The 23,441-nt window shown below is 42.7% G+C and overlaps 1 protein-coding gene across 3 annotated transcripts in view; it reads left to right on the top strand.

The window, feature by feature from the left end:
- The window catches only part of TIMD4 (T cell immunoglobulin and mucin domain containing 4), a 34,448-nt gene extending 11,222 nt beyond the window's left edge, over window positions 1-23,226 (top strand). The window contains exons 5-9 of one of the 3 annotated variants that reach the window (XM_029218908.1): window positions 271-351; window positions 18,262-18,308; window positions 19,786-19,879; window positions 21,258-21,297; window positions 22,232-23,226. In XM_029218908.1, coding sequence (XP_029074741.1) covers window positions 271-351; window positions 18,262-18,308; window positions 19,786-19,879; window positions 21,258-21,297; window positions 22,232-22,304 — 335 coding nt within the window. In that variant the 3' untranslated portion in view covers window positions 22,305-23,226. Of the gene's footprint in view, window positions 1-270; window positions 352-3,907; window positions 4,221-18,261; window positions 18,309-19,785; window positions 19,880-21,257; window positions 21,298-22,231 lie in introns of those variants that run through there. The other 2 variants (XM_029218909.1, XM_029218910.1) reach the window with 2 other exon arrangements.
- Window positions 23,227-23,441: the final 215 nt, after the last annotated feature.

The following is a 23,441-nucleotide window of genomic DNA, read 5'->3' as shown; positions in this document are numbered from 1 at the left end:
TCCGGACGCGCAGGCTCAGCGGCCGTGGCTCACGGGCCCAGCCGCTCCGCGGCACGTGGGATCTTCCCGGACCGGGGCACGAACCCGTGCCCACTGCATCGGCAGGCGGACTCTCAACCCCTGCGCCACCAGGGAAGCCCCAGCCCTTTTTTTTAATGACAGAAGTCAGTTTAGGGGGAGAGTGCCCCCCCACCCCACCACCTCCCCACAAAATAGGAAGACAGGCATCTACCTAAGTTTGTTTTCTCCATTCCTTTGTATATTTTCCAGGGTCTAAAAGTTGGGTTCTCCAGTCAACACGCCAGGCATTGATGCGGGAAGCGAGTGACTCGGTGGTTTCTCAGCCAAGAGGTAGGGGGGTTGTTCTCCTGTGAGTGGTTTGCCTTTGGACTTGGGAACAATCTGTCATCTGCCTGCTTGTCTTGGAATTCTGCTCTTTTGATTGCACTGTCGTCACATCCTACATCCTCCCGCCAGCTGGGATGAAAGTGAAACTTGCTAAAAGCATCAGTGTTGGCTCCATCCCTTCTCTGCCTCATTTCTGAAAACCCTCTGTTGGGATCTGAAGCTAGGAATGCTAGTAGGAAAAGCAACCATTCATCTTTCAAAACATTACTAATTTATTTTAAATTATGCAAATTGTACACCAGTGTAGTTTTGTTAGGGATACATTTTTTTTTAAGCTATTTATTTATTTATTTTTATTTATTATTTGGTTGCTCTGGGTCTTAGGTGCAGCGGGTATACTCCTTAGTTGCAGCTCACCGGCTCCTTAGTTGCGGCATGCATGTAGGATCTAGTTCCCTGACCAGGGATGGAACCCGGGCTCTCTGCATTGGGACCGTGGAGTCTTAACCACTGTGCCACCAGGGAAGTCCCTAGGGATACATTGTTTTGTAATATCACTGATATTAGTTGAAGATGATCATTCTTCAGATCTTTTTCTATTCCCTTATGAGTGGGTATAGATATAGAAATATACAGTTGTGTTTTGTGTGCGGATTTAAAAAAAATGTAGTCATATTGTGTGCAGCCTTCTGCATTTTTATTCACCTAACATTATACATTAGACCACTTTCTTTTTTGGTCCATGTTGATCTCCATCACTGTGTTAAATTGCTGTATAGTATTTTCTACTATGGGTACTTATAGTATCCATTCCGCATTGAGGGGCACTAAGGTTGTTCCAAAGCGTCACATCATAAATATTCTGCAGTGAGGATCCTTATAGGTGTCTCCTTAGTGTTCATGCAAGCGTTTCTTTAGCTAGGGTGGTGACCAAGAAGGAGAAATGCTAGGTTCAAAGAAATGTGTGCTTTTATTTTTTTTTTAATTTATTTATATTTTATTTTTGGCTACGTTGGGTCTTCATTGCTGCACACGAGCTTTCTCTAGTTGCGGTGAGCAGGGGCTACTCTTTGTAGCGGTGTGCAGGCTTCTCATTGCGGTGGCTACTCTGGTTGCAGAGCACAGGCTCTAGGCACGCAGGCTTCAGTAGTTGTGGCACGTGGGTTCAGTAGCTGTGGCTCGCGGGCTCTAGAGTGCAGGCTCAGTAGTTGTGGCATACGGGCTTATTTGCTCTGCGGCATGTGGGATCTTCCCAGACCGGGGCTTGAACCTGTATCCCCTGCATTGGCAGGTGGATTCTTAACCACTGCGCCACCAGGGAACTCTGAAATGTGTGCTTCTAAATTTTATAGCTATTACAAAATTGTCCTCTGGAAAGGCTGTGCTAATTTATCTTCCCACGCACAGAGTATCTGCTTTCCCATATCCTCCCCACACTCAATATAACCATTTGTTTAATTTTTTTCAATCTCCCGAGAAGAAAATGTCATCTCATTCTTCTGTTGTTCTGATTAACAGAGAGTTGGAGTGTCTTTCTCTATGTTTATTAGCCAGAAAACAGCCATCCTTTAACTCTGTGAAGGAGGCAATGTAGCATCACTGACAAAGGCTCGGAAGATGGAATTGGAGGGTCCAGACAAGAGTGAGCGGAAGGGAGATAGGTTTTGAAGGAAGACTCTAAATCAAGATGAAGTGCAAGGGCGATCTCATGTTGAAAAGCTTTGGCATGCACTAACTCACACAGTGGGAGGACGGGAAACCTGGACTGGTTGTTGATAACAAGGTGCCAGTGATCCAAACCTTCTTTGTCCGTGGGATGTGGTAGGGTGGGGGCCTATTTTCTGGCAGAAGAGAAGGTAGCAACTAGAAAAGTGACAAAGGATGGTCAACGAGTTTGCAAAATGTTTCATTTATTCCACTTAAATCTTGGACTATTTTACACTGAATTGCAAGGGAACAGAAAGTCATCTGATGTTTTACTATCTTTTATAATATCCCTGATAATTTCATTTCACTGCTGCTTGATAAACCCTGGGAGAGAGAACACTTGTGCCCATACCCATAGGCGGTACTGCTGAAGAGGAGCTGGTTATAGGAAGGTCTGTCAGTCTCTGTGTAACATCTGTTCGTTGTGGAAGAAGCCAGGGTTTATTGAGCACATATCATGTGCCGGCATGGGGTCAACTATTCTCCTGGGCCACTTAATTCAATCCCTCTTACCAGATGCTCCAATCTCTATTTGTCATAGCTTTTTCAAGCCCACACAGCTGTTGGGTGCCAGATCCAGGAAGTCTAGCTCTGATTCCATACTCTTAGGTATTAGTTTATTTTGCCTTACCTTCCAGTCTGAAATAAAATATCATGTTCTTGTCATTTACCATCCTTTTTTCCATCGGTTTTTGTAATGAAACATTTATAATACATACTGAGGATTTAGCTAGGTGTCAGGTGCTGTATAAGGGTTTTAACTTATATTGTTTTATTTAAATCTAACAATGACCTTCTAGCCAGGTATAGGTATTATCCCCATTTTACAGATAAAGAAATGGAGGGTCAGGGAGTTCATTATAGAAGCTAACACCTACTGAGGTCTGTCTTTGTTTCAACGCTCTGCATTTTACATGCATTACCTCATTTGATTTTTCACAAAATCCTATGAGATAGATACCATTATCACCTCCATTTTAGAGTCCATGAATGTTATATATCTTGTCTGGTAGATGATGGACCTGGACTTAACCCTTCTGTGCTCAACTCTGATGCCATTCTGACCCCATGGTAGGCTGCCCCCGCCCCATCTACTCTCTGGAAGCACTTAGAGAATAAAACTACTTCTTCATTTGCATAAAAATGCTTTCAACCCATTTCAGAGAACTTACATGCTTCTGTGGGCTTTTTCTTACCTTGGCTAAATATTCCCAATTCCTTCCTCATGTCTTCATGTAATTTTTGGATGGCCAGGCTTCCATGGTTGAGGGCTGCTTTAAATTGTTCAAGTGGATATTGCTACAATTATTATTCCCTAAAATTAGCATTACCTGGAATGGCAATTCTTTACTTCCTCTCTTTGGCTGCCTGGAACAGAGTTCAGAGATGTGGAGTGATTTGCCCAAGATCACACAACACAGTAGTGCAGAGAGAGAGGTGGGATCACACCCAGTTTCCAGGGGTATTATTAAAATGTGTACATGGACTCCTAAATGGAGTTGTCTGTGGATGAACTTGGCAGGGGGACAAGAACCCCCCTGAAATTTTATATATATATATATATATATATATATATATATATATATATATAGTTGTGTTTGTATATGTACACACACATTTTCCTGGGGAAAAAAGTATAGAACTTTTATTAGATTCTCCAAGAATTCTGCAAAGCTCCAAATGATTAGGAACCATAATTCAAACAAACAACAATAAAAATTCTCATAGGTTTCTTCCCCCCAGCTAAAGGCAGCCTGTTAGGGGAATACGAACTCTTATGCCTCTAGGTAGCTGGAAACTCAAATCAGTCCCTCTAGCCTGAGGATTAATTTCATTTCTTGCTTGGCCACAGGAATGTGTGAAATGGTCCCAAATTGCTCCATAGTGACCCAACATCTCTATTGGGTAAGGACTCTGAAGCTAAGGTGAGGAGACCCACATCACCATGTCATTTCCTAAATAAAACCGGGTGGCTTGGGATTAAATCCTCTGCAGATTATGCCTCAGCCTCACTTTTAGTGCCTCAATAACATCCCAAATCCTTTTTTTCTAGTCCTTTCTCCTCACATTCTTCTCGGTAGCCTGAGGTGGGGGTTAAAAGACCTCATTTGGGGAATGTGAAGGCTCAGGGTTATATACCAGCTCTAACGTTTTATGCTTTATTTTTTTCTTTTAGAATATCAGGTTCTTGTTCTAGGCTTTTTGAAATCTCAGTTTCCTCAAAATGTACAATGGAGATAATAGTACATGGTTCATAGGGCTGTTAAGTGAGGAAATGCATGAGAAAAATGTCTGGTCCATAATTACTGGCTAGTAAATGACAGTCCTCGTGACAGATTCTGATCCCCTCTGCTCACTGGATCTCTGCTGATCTTCCTACTCACACATCTTCATTCTCTGGCCAGGCCGGCTGGGGAGCAAGAGGCCACATCTACCAGTTCCCAGCTGACTCACTTCCTTCCAAATACAGAGACACTTTTTTTTTTTCCTGATTTCAAAACATATTAAAGAGCTACAGTAATCAAAACAGTATGGCACTGGCACAAAGACAGACATACAGACCAATGAATACAGTAGAGAATAAACCCTCACATACACGGCAGAGACACTTTTTAGTTTTATGATTTTTTTAACTGCTAATTGCACCAGGAAAACAGCTGATGAGTGGCAAAATTGCAAACTTGGGGAAGTGACGAAAGCTTTTTAAAAAATCTCATGGCAGTCATTCTCGACTCACTATTAAGATAAGTCTGATTCTGAAAGCTTTTCACTGGCTGCTTATTACATGGCTCTATGGAACTATCAGTTATGGGTTTTGTTCCTCTGGTGGACATCTTTAATCTTCTGATGCCTCTCAGTTGTTTTGTCCTTCTCACATCACTCAATCTAGGGAGGCTTCACTCTATAATTTAGGCTCAGAAATCAAGTTTTGCTTGAAAAAGAGCTGTGATCGAGTTTGCCATGCAAGGGCTTCCTGATTTGTATTACTTATTTGATTAGACGCCTCCAAGTATGTATCTCCTGCTCTGGTGCCCTCCTCTGCTTTGAAGGTGTTTGGTCTGCAGACATCATCTGAAGAAGCCCTAGTCAGGGTGTCAAATCCTCACCTCCACTCTGTGGCTGCCTAGAAATAGAGTTCAGAGATGTGGAATGACTTTCCTGAGATCACACAGTGAGGCAGAGGGAGAGCTGAGACTCTTACCCAGGTTTCGGAGGTTTGAAATTTGGGCCCACGAACTCCTCGGGAGGTGTTGTCAGTGGAAAACAGATGGGAAATTGAGGCCCAGCAAAGGCCAGTGAGTTGAGAGAGGGCTTGCAGTGATAGGGAGGCTGCTGAGACCGGAGGCCAGTTCTCCTGATCCCACGTACAGTTAACCTTCGTCCCAAGACTGGCAGCCACTGTCTCTCAACAGAGCTTCCCTGAGGGCAGATTTTCCTATTTGCTCCTCAAGTATTAGGATTCACTTTTTCTCAGCCCCCAGGTAGATCATTATACTCATCAACAGTATGAAGTCCAAGCTGTGAAATAATTTCAAATTTAATGCCCCCAAATATGCATGAGGGCTTGGCTGTCAACCCAGGAAAACTGGGGAAAAATGAACATTCCTCTGGCAATAGTCATAATTTCCTTTTCTGAGATTCTTACAGTAGTGTTTTCTCCATCCCAGGGTTGGATGGTGGGGGAGTGGGGATGGGGTGCTTTTAGGAGTTCTTGTTCTCTTACTGTATCTTTCTGTTTTACAAAACCAGCCCAAGCTTCATGGTCCAGAGCAAGCTGGCCTTGCCATGGAATCAAAGGATTCTCAGAGGGAAAAGTGGTTAGAGATGAGATTTTATATCTTTACCTTGGCATTTGGTTTGGATATATGGAAATAGGTCACATGATATTTGGTAAAGGCCTTTCAAATCTGTCATTCATTAAGCATGGCTTCCCTGGGTGCTTCCCTGTGCAGGACCCAGAACATACAAAAATGAGGAAGTCTTGACCTCTGTTCTTAAAGGGGTGGGACAGACAGGCTTGTGTAGAGCAAACAGTTATCCAGTGAGCTTGGTTTTGGGATAGAAGTATGAAAAGGTGCCCTGGGGACCCAAAGAAGGGAGAGAAGGATTCTAACTTGGAAAGAAAGGCCAGGATGATTTCACTCAGTGATCCTTGAATTGGTTCTTTATGGATGAGAACATCTCATTGAGCAGAGAAGGGTGAACAGGCAGGGAGAACAGCATGAGCAGAAATAGGGGGACTTATAATAGCACGAAATCTTTGGCGATTGTTTAAGAGTCTAGTTTAATCTAATGGAGACAGGAAGCTAGGAGTGGCCTAGGTTCTTAAAGAACTTGATTGATGGGCTGAAGAATTTAGATTTCGTTCCGGGGTCACACAGGTCCAGTCATGTTTTTGGAGTCGGGAATGGCATTTTCAGCTCTGTTTTAGGAAAAATTGCTCTGGCAAGAGTGTGGAAGATGTATTCGAGGGGAGTAAGGCTGGAGGCAGAGAGCCTCCTGCAATAACTCAGGCAGGAGGTGAGTGTCTCGACTAGGATGGTGACAGCAGTGACAGCAGCGAAGGGACAGAGTCAGAGCCATTTAGGACTTTGAACTGAGAGGACTTGGTGACTGGAGTAAGAAGGAAGGATGACTGATTCTCCGCACTTGGGAGATCAGCTTGATGTGATGGATTCACTGGTAAAGGAACCCCAGGAGGAAGAGTGAAATTTATTTGGGCGATCTTGACTTTGAAGTGCCCCTGGGAAATGTCTAACAGGCCGTTGGAAATGTGGGGCTGGGCGGACTTACGGATGCCTCGGTGGGGATTGGGTGTCTCATGATTGGCACCTCCTGTGATCAAAGAATCATTACTGTGCTGAATAAGGAGTTGCCCCTATGCCAAAACTTTCATACGTACTATCTCTTGAGGGAGAGTTCGGGCCTATCGATATGATATGACAGTTACTGAGTGCTTATTATAGGACAGGGCTGGGCTCCATGCTTTCAGTGCACTATCTCATCATGAGGCATCGTCCAGATCCGTGAGGAAGATTCTATTATTGCATTCATTGTAAAGGAGAAGAAACAGGTTTGCAGAGGTTAAGACATTTGCCAGAGTTGGAACCCCAGGTCTCTTTACTCTTGAAAATTAGCTCTTAAATAGTTGATTCTATTGTCTCATTAACAGAGGGCGTCATTGAAGCTCCTGTGGCATTGTCTGAAGATATTGTGGGAGGGGAAGGGTGGGATGAAGGCAGACACCCCACCTCCTTACAGGAACGACTCCATTGGGAGAGGGTGTAGTAGAGGCAGAAAAGCTGGCCCAGGCGGCCAGTTAGAGAGACAGCAGAGGTAGGAAGTGGTCCAGGAGACAAAGATTATGGGGTGTGTACTTAAATATGAGGGAATTCTAAATACCGGTCAGATGTGGCATCTAGACAGGTGGCTGTGAACTGTGGCAGGAGGACCGCTAAGCGAACAGGGTGAGCGTTGTGGATGGACACCCTGAAGTCCAACGCTGAGCCATTGTGAGAGAATAAATGCTAGGCGTTCTTTCAAGGAGTTGGAGGGTGAATATTTAGAGGGGAGGCAGGGTAGAGGGAGGAGGCTTGTACTGTTATAGGAGGAGGGGAGGCCATCAAAAATGGGAGAGGAAGGGTTTGGTCTAGAAATGGAGATAGGAGACAGGGGAGTTAGGTTGGCATCAGTGAAGGTGGGAGAGCAATCAGATCTCATGCAGACCTCCCAGGGAGGTAGGAGACGACTGGGGAACCAACACCTTGAACTCTGAGATCATCCAGTCTGTCTATGCCAGACCTGGCCATGGTCTGGAACCACAGAGAGCTTAGTCAAAGCGTAGATGGCCCTACTCTATCCAAGACTTGCAGACTGAGGACCTCTGGGGTGGATCCAAGAAACTGAAGCCCAGCCCTAGCCCCAAGAAGGCATTTAGGAATTGCTGGTGTAGTCGACTCTCCTTGTTCTACACGGAAGGAAACTGAAGCACAGAAGCATGAAAAAATTTCAAAGAGACGAGGAAGTAAGTCCTACGTAGGACTCTCTTCTGGGTCCCAAATCAGAGCTCTTTCCCCTGCGCTGCACTATTTCATTGAAGTCAGAGTTGAGTCCTGTCAGAACTTGACACTTCCTGGGTCCTCAGTTGATCAAGGGCATAAAGAACTTGTAGGAGGAGTTGCCATTCTCAGTGCAAGTTCAGCAGAAGGAACAGAGGAAGCCAGGGGAATGGAGCAAAGCTCATTTTCACTCACAAATGCCGTTGTTAGGAGGAAAGAAATTGGATGCAGTAGATTTCAAAGTCAACATCTTTCGCGAGGCAGTAGCCTGTTTGTTTTATCTTTCATGCCCAGTGCTGTTCGCAGGCTGGAATCAGTTGGTAGGCTGGCGGTCTGGGGATGAAGGAAAAGGACAAAAAGTGGATTCTTATGATGCTTCTCACAATAGTCTTACATCTATCAACCGTACAAGTGTTTTTCTTTTTTTTCCATTAAAGTTGGGATTGAATCTGTGTAATTCTAGCATCTAACAGCTCACCTTCAGAAAGGTCAGCCAAATAAGACGACAGAAAGTTGCCAGGCTTTAGGAGAGGCATGTCCATGGTAAGGTGAACAGAAAGTGAAAGTGAAGTAAGGTACCATCCACTGAAAATAGAACTCGGAGCTGGCCCTAAGATGGGTCCTCACTAACAGTTACCCAGGTGAGCTGGGTGACCGCTCTGCAGACCAAAATGTCCCTCGGACACCAAGTCAGGTGCTGGAGACATCTCCAGTTTCACAGGAGGGTAGGATCAATAGATAAACCTCAGTGAGCTCTGTGATGAGGTGAGGTAGCTGTTCTCCCCACTACGAACAAATCAATGAATAAAGGTACCAATGCCCTTTGGCAAGAACCTACCCACACTTGTGGACTATTAACTCCTGTGATGCCCAGAAGCAGAAGAGGGAAACAGAAGTGAAATTTGGAATCAGACCTCATTGCTCTACCATTTACTAGCAATCAGCACCAGCTTTGCAGCCTTGGGCAAGACACGAGACCTCTCTGGGCTTCAGTTTCCTCCCCTCTCAATAATTCTGCCCAAGTTTATTTACCTCATAGATTCATTTTGAAGTTCAAATGTGATAATAAATGTGAAAGTACTCTGTGCATTTTTAGCTGCTTCCATTATGCTTAACATTGTCATCAATAATAATAATTTTTAGAATGTCTTTTCAGAAACTGCACCCACCTAGGCAGTGGAGGGCTAGGGTTCCATTCCAACAGGACCACTTCCCACTGTGACATGAAATAGCATGGTCATGCAACCTCCAGCACTGATCTTTTCAGAGCAAGTGTATGTGAGCTCTTGCTACACTTCCCAAAGGCCATAGAGCCCAGAGGATAAGAGCTTGGGCTCTACGGATAGGTAATCTTGCCTCTGAGGTTTGCTCTCTCCCTTGCTAGCTATGTCACTTGAGCCAGCTGCCTGACATCTCTAGGCCACAGGACTCCCGCTGTGAGATGAGGACAGTAATGGTACCTAGTGCAGAATGCTCTGAGATCAAACATGGAAAACACTTTGCACTGTGCTGGGCATGGAGTAAGTGCTTGGTACATGGTATCCATTTATTATTGTTGTTGTTGATAATCCAGAGATTCTTTGTGAAATGTGCACCTTGCCCCCTCCCTCAATTAAAACGTAAGGATCGGCTGGTGTGTGCAGAGCAGTGCTAGGCATTGCCCCTCAGAGAGGAGTCCAGTGGGGAAGGATTAGGGATGAGGTCGTGTCTGTGCTTCACCGAGACGCGCAGAGATTGGCACGCGGGAGAAGTAGCCTGAGGTGGTGACTCTGAGCTCTCACAATGATGAGGACATTTGTGCCGCTGGGCATCCTTGGAGGCAGTGGAAGGCTGAGACACAGTTTAGAACTGGGTGACTCTCAAACAATGGTGTTCTGAGTCTCTGGTTTCCTTCTGTTACCTCACCTGTGTAAGACTGCAGTCATCGCATCATTCCTCCCCCTTTATGAACCAGTTTGGGTGCCAACACAATTTGCTCTCTGGTTCCTTTCGAAATTAAATGGACCCTACCAATTTTCTCTTGGAGCTAAGGAACACCTGTTTCATGTATGTAATGCTCTCTTGATTGATTGATTGAAGTGCATCGTACTCTTTTTTTTAAAAAAAAACTTTTTTAAAAAATATATGATCCAATTTATTTTTATTTAACTTTATTTATTTATTTTTGGCTGTGTTGGGTCTTCGTTTCTGTGCGTGGGCTTTCTCTAGTTGCAGCGAGCAGGGGCCACTCTTCATCGCGGTGCGCGGGCCTCTCACTGTCACAGCCTCTCTCGTTGCAGAGCACAGGCTCCAGATGCGCAGGCTCAGTAGTTGTGGCTCACGGGCCCGGTTGCTCTGCGGCATGTGGGATCTTCCCAGACCAGGGCTCGAACCCGTGTCCCCCGCATTGGCAGGCAGATTCTTAACCACTGCACCGCCAGGGAAGCCCCATCGTACTCTTTTTGATCGTTCCACATATCAAAAACATGCAGGGGTCTCCAAAATTTAAAGGAAGTATGTGAATTCAGTAAATGCCTGTTTCTATTTTCAAAAGGTATTTTGAAATTCCAGAACTGCGTTAGTGCTGCTAGGTGAGGTCAGGAAGTATGGGTTCTGGTCACTTCCTTTGTTACTTATTACTGTGAAACCTTGAGCAAATGAAACTGTCTCTCTAGATTTAAATTTTTCTCTTGATTAAAAAAAGGGCATCAGAGGAGATAATTTCGAATTCCTTTCAAATCTAAAACATTCAGACTTTTGGATCCTTTTGCTGTTCTTTGGATTTTTAAGACCATACCACAAGTAAGCCACAAGGGGACAGCATAAGCCAACTGCTACCTAGGAAAGGAAAGAAACTTCTCTGAAGGCTTGAAGTTCTGACTTTTGAAATTCTAGGTTGTGTTAAGATTGTATCATTGAATTGACTTATTTCAAAACTAAATTTGTTTTAAAAGTAGAGACCGATGAGTCCCAGTGTCTATGAATTCAGTGATGAGTCAACATATGTATTATGAGTTTTTAAATGTACCCACTGAGAAGATAGTGCTCTTATTTCCAGGTGATTTCTGGCATGAAACCCATTGGTTAGAGAGTTAACGTTTTCAAATAGGATTTTAATATGCTCTTTTTCTTTTCTCTCAGAGAGGTTACCATCATGATTTTTTGAGTCATTCCGAGTTGAGTTGAGTTCAAATTTCCTTTTATTGTCTGTGTTACCCTGGATGAGTGATTTAAACTTTCAGCCTCAGTTTATACATCTGTAAAATGGGTTTTGTAAGCATTAAAGTGAAATAATTTACACGAAGTGCTCATCACTATGCTAGGCATGTGATAATGCTCAGTAAACTGATTGTGAGAGGGAGGTTCTAGGAGTTTTGAAGCACATTTCTGTTAATGGGCTGGAAACGGGCAATATTCAAAACAGATTCTTAAAAGATTTTCTACCCTAAAAATTCAGTGCCATTCTAGAATTGCACAAAGCACATGGTTTTATTTGAGTAAGAGAATGAGGTCCAGTCTACTCCCTCATCACCCTAGGGTGTGAAGGTCTGAAGGTTTTCAAAATTGTACTCAGATAGAACACATTTAATTCCCTGACTCCATGGGCATTGTTTCTGCATGTAGACTCACTTACCAGTAGTCAGCAAACGTTTTCTGTGAAGGGCCAGATAATACATCTTCAGGCCTTACAAGCTGTGCTGTCTCTGTCATAGCTACTCAACCCTGCCCTAACACTGCAGGAGCAGCCAGAGATAACACACATGCAAATGGTGTCTCTAGGCTTCAATAACACTGTACTGATGGACAATGAAATATAAAGTACCTGCAGTTTTTATGTGTTATGAGTTCTTCTGCTTCTTTTGATTTTTTCCCAACCATTTAAAAATCTAAAAAGGATTCTTGGCTCTGAGGCTGTGCAAAAACAGGCCAAGGCTGGATTTGGCCCCTAGGCTGTCATTTGCAGCCCTTGATCTATACCATCCAGATACTGGATGCGTTCCTTAGAAAGGGCAGATGTGAATTTATTTGGATAGGTTTGTTTTCCTGAGTGTACACTGAACATTGCCCCCTACCCTACTAGATGAGAAGTCCTCTGAAGGGAAAGATGGTGTTTTCATGCCGTACTGTTAACATTTAAACTTTAGTTTTCATGTTATGAAATAAATAGATGCTCTTGTAAAATAAAAAGTTAAAACACTATAAAGTTGAAGTTCCTTGTATTCCAAACATTCCACCCAGCCCCCACCCCAAATGATTGAGATGAAGAGATAATACTGTAACAGTTTGGGCTATATCCTCTCAGGTCATTTTTTGTTGTTAATAGCATAGTCACATCTATTATTATTTCTCATAAAAATGTTCAAATTGTTTACAAAATCATTCTCTCTATAGTCTTTTAAAACTTGCTTTAAAGTTCATTCAACATTTTTGTTCAACAAGTCTTTACTGCAAAGCTACTACGTGTCATGCATAGATTAGATTGAACTATATGAAATGGCTGATATTTAAACTAATTTTTAAAAACTTTCTATTTTGAAATAATTGTAGACTTCCACAAACTTGCAAAAATAGTACAGAGAGAGCTACACATTCCTCCAGCTTCCCTCAGTGACAACATCTTACACTATTACCGTACATCATCAAAATGAAGACATTTACATCAGTACAATACAATTAACTAGACTACAAATTCTACTTGGATTTCACCAGTTTTTATATGCACTCATTATATATAAAAAAAAAACGTTTTTGACCTTTAAAAATGACTAATATATATATCCTGTTACATCATCATACCTCAGTACTCTTAGATCATAGGAGGTGCCTTTTTCTAATAGCACCACAAAACCCTTCTTTGGCTGTGGGTGAATGAGTTTCTAACAGCTATCTTCAAAGTTTCACTTAGAATGTCACTGTGGCCTTGCTTCAGAGAAATGACACACCCTTAACAGTTTGCCCTTGACTAAGTCATCCTGCAGAGTTTTCAGTAATTAGCACATGATACACGGAATATTTTAAAGTTTTCACATTTGAGAAAATTAGACATCATACAAAAGTATTAATAAAAAAAATTGAATTGCCTACAATATTTCCACTCAAAGTCAGGTGTATTTAGCCTGGATTTCTTTTTAGTTTTCTTTGGGGAACAAGAGGTATGCATGTGTTTGTATATATATTTTGAAGTATTTACATGTTCATTCCCTACACTAAGTATAGCTTTATATCCTTAAAAAAATTACTATGTAATGATAATTTTCTCAGGTCCTTCAAATACTTTGTAAAAAGTTTTCCAGAGATATAAAGGTTAAAAAAGACATAGGAGATCAGCTGGTGAAATAGCAGCATTTTCAGATGAATAAATTGTGGCTCAGAGAGAGGAAATGTCTTGCCCAGGGTCACAGAGCCAGGACGTCTGGGGGAAATACTTAGTGGTGGTAAAGCATGAGGGAGGCCGACTGGCAGCCTCACTGTGCTCTGAGGTCTGGGGTTAATTTTTTACAGAAATTCCATTTTTCAGAGTACCCATGTATACCCAGAACTCAAGAGCCTAAAATTAAACCAGCAAGCCAATTTACTAATTTACAGTGTGAACTCTAACTGCTAAGGTGTCCCTATTTTGGTTTTTTTTTTTTTTTTTGATGTAAATACATTCTCACCTTGTAGGAAAATCTGATATTCATCAGAAGCATTGGTGAGTACGTGGACCTGGGAAAAGCATGGTTAATCTTAAGATTCTTTTGTTGTTGTTCTTGCAATTTAACTAATTTTTTAAAGATAGATACTACACCTGCATGACAAAACTACAAAGCGTACAAAAAACTTTTAAATAGAAAGTCAATCTGCCTTTCATCCTATGTGCCCATCCCCAGAGCCACTGTTGTCTTGGAGGCTAGTGTCTCTGTGTTAGTTTTCTGTTGCTGTTATTACAAATTACCTGAATGGTAGTGTCTTAAAATAGCACAGATTAATCTTATAGTTCTGGAGGTCAGAAGTCCTAAAATCAAGGGGTTGGTGGGGCTGTATTCCTTCCGAATTGTCTGGGGGGGAATCAATTTCCTTGCCTTTTCCAGCGTTTCCGTGTCACTTGCTTTCTTTGGTTTTCAGCCCATTACCTCCATCTTTAAGTCAGCAATATAAGATCTTCAAATCTCTCTTTCTCTCTGGCCTCTTCTTCCATCCTCACCTATCCCAGCTTTGACATTTTGGCCTCCCTCTTATAAGGATCCTTGTGATTGCATTGGGCCCACTGGGTAATGCAGGATAATCTTCCCATCTCAAGAGCCTTCTCTTGATCACATTGCAAAGTCTCTTTTGCCATACATATACATATCACAAATTCTGAAGATTAGACACAGATACCTTTGGGTTTCTTTAATTTGTCTACCATAGCCTCCAAGTGACTCATTCTTCCTCTCTTGACCAGGCTAAAAATGTATTATTAGTGGTAAAACGCTTATTGGTAATTTGTTCAAATACACCTCCATACTAACATGTACATGTTGGAATATATCCCTCCCGAATAAATGTTGCAAGGATTCAATTTAATTAAATGTAAACAGAAGCTCTCGTTTTCCCCACTCCCAGTGGATGGCCTTGCACAGTCAAGGTGAGCACTGAGCCCTCTCTGGAGACCACGGCTCTGGACCATCACTTTTCTAGATTCAATGCAAATCATTATACCCATTTAGTCATCTTATGTGTGCTCAGCACCCATTTCCTTTTTCTTTCTTAGGCTGGTTTCCTCCATGGAAGGCCACTCTCATTCTTCATATGTCAATTTCCTTTAATACCTATATCTGTTTCCCAGGGCTGCAGTAACAATTATCACAAACAAGGTGGCTTAAAACAACAGAAAGTTATTCTCTCACAGTTCTGGAGGCTAGCAGTCTGAAATCCAGGTATCAGCACAGCCTTACTCTCTCTCTGAAGGCTCTAGAGGAGAATATTTCCTTGCCTCTTCCAGCTTCTGGTGCCGCAGGGATTCCTTGATTTATGGCAGCATCACTCTCATCTCTGCCTGCGTGTTCACATGACCTCTGTGTGTGGCTCTGTGTGTCCTCTTCTCTTCCTGTAAAGGTAACGGCCATTGGATTTAGGGCCTGTCCTAAATCTAGGATGATTTCATCTTAAGATCCTTAACTAATTACATCTGTAAAGACCCTATTTCTAAATAAGGTTGCAATCTGAGGTTCTACTTGGACATGATTTGCGGGGGGTGGGCATGGGGACGATATTCAACCCACTACAATTCCTCTCTCACAGAATTGCTTTTCTTGCAAGTTCTGGGAGGCTCTGCCTCTGCCTGAACGTGCTCGTGGCAGCGTTCAGGGCCTTGAGAATGTAATGGCCAGCAGAACACAGAGGACACGAAAACCAATAGCCTGGACTTGTCTAACTCCTATCCCCCAGCCGCAGGCATTGCTACTTTTCACAAGGAAGAAAAGCCAACCACCAGTGTGTACTTCTTGTTGCTCTTTGGTGTATAACACTGCAGCCCTATGAGTACTTCCATTTGGGCTTCTGGCATTTTCAGAAGGGAGAAGGAGAAGAAGGAGAAGAAAAAGTCCTGTCTGGTATCACTCTGCAGTGTTTGTGTTTGCAAAATGTGTCTCCCTTTAGACACCTCCAATTTAAAATACAGATTAGCTCTGACAAAAATGACCCAGGCTGGCTTTTCTCTTTGATGGTTTCAATTTCAGGCTTACCCATCACAAATGATTTCAGCAGGATTTTGACAGAACAGGGTAGGAATTTTGAATACTTACATGCAGTTTCCAGCTCTAGGGGATAATAGCTGAGAGAAAAACAACATTAACTAAGTTGTAGGATATGAAAACATGCTGAATATCCCCCTCTGAGTTTTATGCTCCTAGGCATTCAACAAGTCACTTTCCCTGTAGAACGAATAAGCTCTCTTGTACCAAATTATGAACCTTACAAAACCTGTCAGGTTTCTCCTTTTGCCTTGAGTGCAGAGAAGCTTGGGGGAAACAGCGATCAATTTCAATAATTATTACCCTATTTGTTACATTCGGGCCTCCTCTGTGTGTGGCTTTGTGTTCTGCTTCTATGGGAAGGTTTTATTGCACATACAACTTTGCATCCCTCCTGGACATTCTCCCCTGCCCTGGCCCCGGGACACTGCTCTCACTTGCTGGCCCCTGCCCTGTTTCTTCTTCCTTCTCCTCCACCTCCTCTCCCTACCTTTTTTTTTTTTTTTTTTTGCGGTACGTGGGCCTCTCACTGTTGTGGCCTCTCCCGTTGCGGAGCACAGGCTCTGGACGCGCAGGCTCAGCGGCCATGGCTCACAGGCCCAGGCGCTCCGCGGCATCTGGGATCTTCCCGGACCGGGGCACGAACCCGTGTCCCCTGCATCGGCAGGCGGACTCTCAACAACTACACCACCAGCGAATCCCCTCCTCTGCCTACCTTTTAAGTGCTAGGATTTCTCAGGATTCCTGCTCCCCTGTTTCTCTGGACATGTAGCCCTTGGGTTTCTTATACACTCTGAGGTTTTTATCTGCTGCCTGGATCCTGATGTCTCCTAAATCAGTATCTCCGGCTGCAACCTTTTCCCGACTTTGATTCAGATTCAAATCAGTCAACTGCTTACTATGCAAATAGTGTTTGCAGTGTCCCTCTGGTAGCTTACACTCAGCGACCCTAAATCTGAGCTCCTTGCCTTTCTCCCACTGCCTTGCTGCTGCTTCTCTTCCCAGTCCTAGGGGACAGTTCAGGCAATGGCCCACTTTCTCAAGGAGGAAACTTTGACTCAGCTCTTTCTCACCCCCCATTCAATGTCCGTATCCTCTTGATCTCCCTCCTAAGCATTTCTGGAATCTGTCTCTCTCCCTTCACTTCTAGCTCTGAATTTCAGACCTGGAATCAGGTAGATAGTAATCTCTTGGCTGTTCTCTTATCCTCCTAACTGGATCATAACCTGCTTGAAACGTCTCTGTGGTTTCCCACTGCTTACAGAACTAAAGGGAGACTTAGCAGCATGAAACAAAAGGCCTTCCGTGACTGGTTCCTGCCCATCTCCATGCCATCCCCTGCCACCCCCCCACTTCTCATTTTACACCCGCACAGACGCTTGCCGGTTGAACGGGAACCATCCTGCTTCATGTTTCCATAGCTTTGCTGATGTTCTACCTAAAATGCCTTTACCATCTTGCTTTGTTAATTGTTACACAACCTTAACTCAGTTCAGGTGTTAACTCATTCAACAAACATTTATTGAGCACCAAGTATGTGTCAGGCAGTGCTGGAGTCCCACTGTTGAGCGGGCACAGAGGGACAGTGTCTTCACGGAGCTTAATTCTGATAGCACTCACTGAACTACCATGGGGCTAAGTGCCTCTCCCTCTGCCCACCCTCCCCAGCGGCCTGTCCATCCTGCATCCTTACCTTTGGCCTGTTAGGCTGAAATAAGCTTCTGGTCTCCCTCCTCTAGTGTACTGTAAATTTCATGAGGGTGGGACCATGCCATATTCATCTCTGCATTCTTGGTGCCCAGAACTGTGCTTAGTACTTGGTAGATTCTCAGTATGGTTCCCTTGTTGAACTCAGCTATCAGTTATAAATCCATGACTCCGTGTCTCAGCTTAAATTTCACATTTTCAAGGATGTGACCCTCTAGAACCGGTCAGCCATCCTTATGATGTACCTCTGACACCTTATACTATTTCTTCCCAGAATTTTTTACAATTGCTTTTTTACAACTATTTACATTACTTGTTTAAATTGGGTTTTCTGTACTAAGTTGTAAACTCCATTGAGAAGGTCGATGGTACAGCTAGAATAGTGCATGGCCTATAATAAATGCTTAATAAATATTTGTTAACTGATAGACTGACAGGTTTTCTTGCTGGAGAAAAGTCCTGAATGCATTACTGGGGCTTAAAGAAAATTTAGATTCAATTGCCTCCTGGCCTAATGCCTCACTCTACCCATCTATAAAATGGAGATGCTCCTGTGGGATAATACTGGACAGCAGATGAGCTTTAGATAAAAACATACCAAAACAAATGTGCATAAATAAATTATGCAAAAAAAGGAAAGTTGGGATTGAAAGGTTAAACACATCAACTGAAGGGTCTATTTCAGGGTGTTGCATTTTATTCTCCCACAGGAAATATAAACATTATCTTCTTTTTCTCCTTCCCAGCATCTGAGACGCCATTTCTTGTGCAAAATGGATTTGAATCAGAACAGGTAAAAATTTTTGTGAAGTATTTTGAAGTATATAACCTACAGTTTTAAAATCCACAATAAAGTTTTGTGGAAATGGACTGGGAGAGCAGATCTATCTAAGGGAAAAATACATTGCAACTGTTATGAAACAGTGAAGGAATTTGTAGACTTGTACTCTTGGCAGAAATAATGTTGATATCGTTACTTCTATATGTGCAGACGCTTTGAAAAGAAAAAAGAAGTATAAATAAAAACATTGAAATTATTATGTGGTCCCTCTGCTGCCCCAGAATTAGTGACATTCTACAGAATCAACACCTGTCAGCAGCGTTCCTCTTATTTTCTGAGCTTATCCTTCATTCATTTGTATTATTGTGAAAGTGATTCACGCTGCTTCATGTAAAACCTTCAGGTAGTATAGACAACCTATAAGGGAAACGTGAAGGTCTCATTCATTCTTCCTTCTTCCCCTTCTCTCTCCTCAGAGAGAGATTATTGCCCTGCCTCTGCCGCCTTGTAAGAGAAGGGACAGGAAGCTGAGGGGATGGAGCCTGGCCTGGCCAGTGGGAGATGGTGTAGCCCCCAGGGAACTAGATGCTGCCTGCAGAGCGGTGATTCTCAGACTGTTTGGTGTCAGGACCCCTTTATATTCATAAAAATTAAAACTGAGACGTTAAAAACAATATGAATTCATTTAAAAAAGTATAACAAACCCATTACATGTTAACATAAATAATACTTTATGAAAAATAACTACATTTTCCTGAATGAAAAAATATTAGGGAGAAAAGTGGCATTGGTTTACATTTTGCAAGTCTCATTAATGTCTGGCTCATTAGGAGATAGAGGTTCTCGTATCTTGCATATTATGTTATCAGAGCACTGACACCTTCACATCAAATGTCACATAACTGTAACCTCTGGGAAACTTCACTGTACATCTCATGAAAGAATGACAGTAAAAATGGCGAATAATGTGTCCTGAAAATCATTTTGATCTCATGGGGGGGTGGGGTCCCCTGGCTACACTTTGAGAACCACCAATGCAGAAAATTTGAAATTGAGTTCCACCTTCTCTTTCATCTTATTGCCTCTAGAAGTCTAAGTCAGCCAGGAAAAGAACTAACACACAGGTGTAGGTAGAGCTGAAAGGATTTAGGCGATGGCCAGTAAAGAGATCTGACAGTGGAGGGCACAGCTTACAGGACAGTTATTTTTTTAATCTTCACACCCCACAACCCAACTGCCTGGTGTTTAAGACTTAGGAAAATTTTAGGGAAGGGTCTGGGTAAAATGTTTCAGATTTTCCACTTTTTTTTTTTTTTTTTAAAGTCTAATTCATAAGGCTGGCTTTGTTTTGATCTTGAGACACATTGGGAAAAGGTGGTGAGCTGCAGTGAAGCTGCCGGTCACTGGATGGTGTGCTAGTGAAGGGAAACTCACAGGAGGATGCTGTTCGGAAATGAGTGACCCAATCGCCTTCCCTGTGTCTCACCAGATAAAAATGACCAACAACTACAACCTGCTCATGATCGTTGCTCCCTCCCTGGGATTTGTGCTGTTGGCATTGCTTCTGGCATATTTCCTTCGAGGTAAGGAGGGCAGGACCAGGTGGGATGAAGCCCTTCAGAGCTTTGGAAACTCCAGGGGGATCTGGGAGTGGATGGATTCTGCTTCCTGCCTGTTTTCCCCATTCCTTAGAGTCCCACTTCTATCATTGCCCTCATCATCCCCATCAAGGAGGTTAGAGGTAAACTCATTCTCCCCAAGATGCTAAAGGCTTTGAGCACCATGCCCCTGATAGAGTTTACATTTGGGGAAAGAACAGCATTTATTGGACACTTATTCTGTGCCAGTCCTGATGCTATATTCTTGACATATCTAACTCGTTTCATGCTCCTGACTGCCTTAAGTGGGAAGTACTATTCTTATCACTGTCTTGGGGTGGAGGAAACCCTGACCCAGCCTCTTCCTCTGGCTAGGAATGCCCCAGGAAGAGAGCCGTGAATCACCCTGGTCTTCTTATTTGTTCCCTTAAAGTAAAACTTCTTAACCTAGGGTCCACAGATGGACCTCAGGGGACCAGTGAATCCCTTAAAATCGTGTGGAAAAGCACTTGTACATTCATATTTGCATTTTTCGGAGGACAGGGTCCGTAGCTGTCATTAGATTCTTGAGCTGGTCCCTGACCTTGTGGCTGCCCTCCCCTGCTTTCAAAAAAAAAAAAAAGTTTTAAAACATTGCAAAATGAAATCATGAACCGGGGTTTATAGTTTTCATGCCAAGTATAGGCACGTAGCACCTGGTCCTGTAAAAATGGGGAAAAAATTGTTCTGTTGTCATTAACAGAAACTGGTAGTAAGTGAGGAGCTCTGACTAGTAGTAACCATCTCAGCCTGTTTGAGCAACAACAGGGAAACTCGTGTGTCTCCACATCTATCCCTAGTGAACACTACAAAAGGAAATGTGGAGCTTAGTGGAAGTTTGTCATTAACCTTCATACAAAGGCATGTTACAGTTTGGGAAATTATGGGTACATGTCCTAAGGAAGTGTTTTAAAACCCAAGTGAGTACTTGAATTCAAATAACTCAAGAATAAAGCAGCTTAGGGAATTCCCTGGCCCTCCAGTCGCCCTCCCTTTCACTGCCGGGGCCTGGGTTCAATCCCTGGTCGGGAAACTAAGATTCCTCAAGCCTCATAGCCCGGCCAAAAACAAAAAAACAAAAGAATAAAGCAGCTTAACGCCATTGCCCACAATGTTGGAACAACTCTGTGATTGATGAGCAGTAACTAGGGCCCTAAAGAAGCAATCATCTGATCTGGGGAAAGGAGTGGCTTTCTCTACCATATCCAGTTCCTAAGTTCCCACCTTTGGACCACTTCAGCTCTTCATAATGTTGCTCTGTCCCTCCCCCAGCATTTCACATAAGCACATCTACTCTGCTTCTAACCTGGCCTTGTCTTTTCAGGGAAAGTCATGAAAACCAATTGTGTCCAGAAACACACCAGGTAATTCATCTTGCACGACTGACTGTTGTAATGATTGTACAAGCTGTTACAAATGATTAGATACTACTCAGTGGTTTAATGACTTGTGTTTGTATTCGGATTAAATACACGGTTGGAGAGATGTGGCATTAGAGGTGGAAAAGATGTGGGGATTCAGCTCACGTTAACCTCTGTCTTGGTTAACACTGTGATATTTGTCCAAAATGCAAATACAGTGGCAGGTTGCATTAACAGAAGTATGGCATGCAAAAGAATGAAGGTGATATGTCATTCTACCCATTAGTTGTTCCACTCTGGGTGACTCACTTTAAAAGGTCATTGTTAAACTGGAGTTCACTGAGAGGAGAGTTGGCAGTATGGAAAATGAAAAAACATGTATAGTATCATTCCTGGGATTTAATTCCTCTGGCAAATTAGACCATGGGAGCAGCTTTTTGTTTTGTTTTTTAAATAATTTGAAGAGTCTCTGGAAAGGGATTTTGGATATCTGTCCTGTTAAATAGCTTTTTGGTAAAGAAATGAAAAGATTTGGTGTAAACTGTGATGAAGACCTTGCTTTCACTTAATAATTGCATCAATACCACAATATCTATATTAACAGGTAAATATTAACAAGTAGGGAAACTAAAGGTTAGCAAGGTAACTTTTCAAAGTCATACTTGGAGATCCTCTTGGTAAATAAACACATTTAGATCATGATTTTATACTTTGCTAATACAGAAACTTTAAATCCCCTTATTATAATAGATTGGCAAAAGCCCTTTATCCCCTGTGGCCTCAGTCTTCCCATCTGTGAAATGTGAGGCTTGGACTGGATGGACTCTGAGCCCTTTTAACTCTAACAGCCCTTGATTAGGTGTTTTATAATCTACCAGCATCCATTCATTCCTGGTCTTGGTGTTTCTCATCATTGGCCTCTCTTCTCTCTTTACAGGCTAGACAGTGTTGGAGAAGGTAAAAATGTACTCGACGAAAGAGAAAATGAAGATGGTCTTTTCACACTCTAACGTGCCCCTTTCTCTTAGGATTGAGGATGACGATATGATGTGTGAATTATCAAAATAAGTCTTAGAATTTTTTTTTTTTAAAAACCATCTGTTGCCTTGGTGTCACTGATCCAGTCTTGCCTTAGTTTCACAAGTGAAAGTTACCTTAGAGACCACACCTTCTCATGGTTTAATCTCTGTAGCATCACTGCTAAGTGATCTTCCACAGTATAATTGAACACCTTCAGTGATGGTGAACTCACTATCACACCCAAGGAAGTCCATTCAATCTCAGGGCACTTCTGAGACTTGGAAATATTTAGAACAAAGTCTGTGTCCAGATAGCATCTGCCTGCTGGTCCTAGTTGAACTTGTGCTTACACAGAACAGGTCTAAACTCTCTTCTACCTGGTAGCAGTGCTCCAGATACTGAAAGGAGAACCTCATGTTTCTCTAAATTGCCTTGTTTCTGGAGCATGATTTCTGGTCCCTTCCCTACCCTAGTTGCCTTTGCCTTGCATGCATTTGTATCTGTCCTTTTATGCCCAGCTTTAAGAAATCAGGGCCCCACTCTGGGTATGGTACGAACATCCTTGCGTTATTGATTGTCATCAATAACATATTGATGATATATTATGTATTGATTGTCATCAATAATGCAGGAAACGACATGGAAACACACCATCATCTTGACTCCCCTCTAAAATGTCTAGGTTTTCTATTATTTTCTGTTCACACCTGAGTATCTTTAGAGGTGACCATAGTGTCACATCTTAATTCTTGCTTGGGGAATTTAATGTTGGAAACAGCCAAGAGTTCATCAGAGTAAATTGTGGTGAATGACATGGATGTTCAAGCAGGGCGGGCACATGGATGTGACAGTGAGTCGGTCCAGATCAGTTTCTCTAAATAAAGTTCATGGTAATTGCCTCCTCAATAAGAATAGGTTTATTTAAACCTACTCTGAGAGCTAGTAGCATGAGGAACCATGGGAGAGAGGTTAAAACAAGCAGTTGATGACTGAATGGAAAGAATGTGCACCTGAGTGAGAGGCCTCTGGTTGGGCAGAAATGTGGAGCGTCAGCCAGAGCTGAAAGAAATTTGTCTGAAATACTTCCTGGTATGTTTGGGGCAGTAACCGCCTTAATGAAATAAGTG

The sequence above is a fragment of the Monodon monoceros genome, unplaced genomic scaffold, assembly GCF_005190385.1.
Source record: "Monodon monoceros isolate NGI ecotype Baffin Bay Population unplaced genomic scaffold, NGI_Narwhal_1 Super_Scaffold_12, whole genome shotgun sequence".
NCBI classification, from domain to species: Eukaryota; Metazoa; Chordata; class Mammalia; order Artiodactyla; family Monodontidae; genus Monodon; species Monodon monoceros.
The sequence above is the reverse complement of the archived record's forward strand: the minus strand, read 5'-3'. Positions and strand labels throughout refer to the sequence as shown.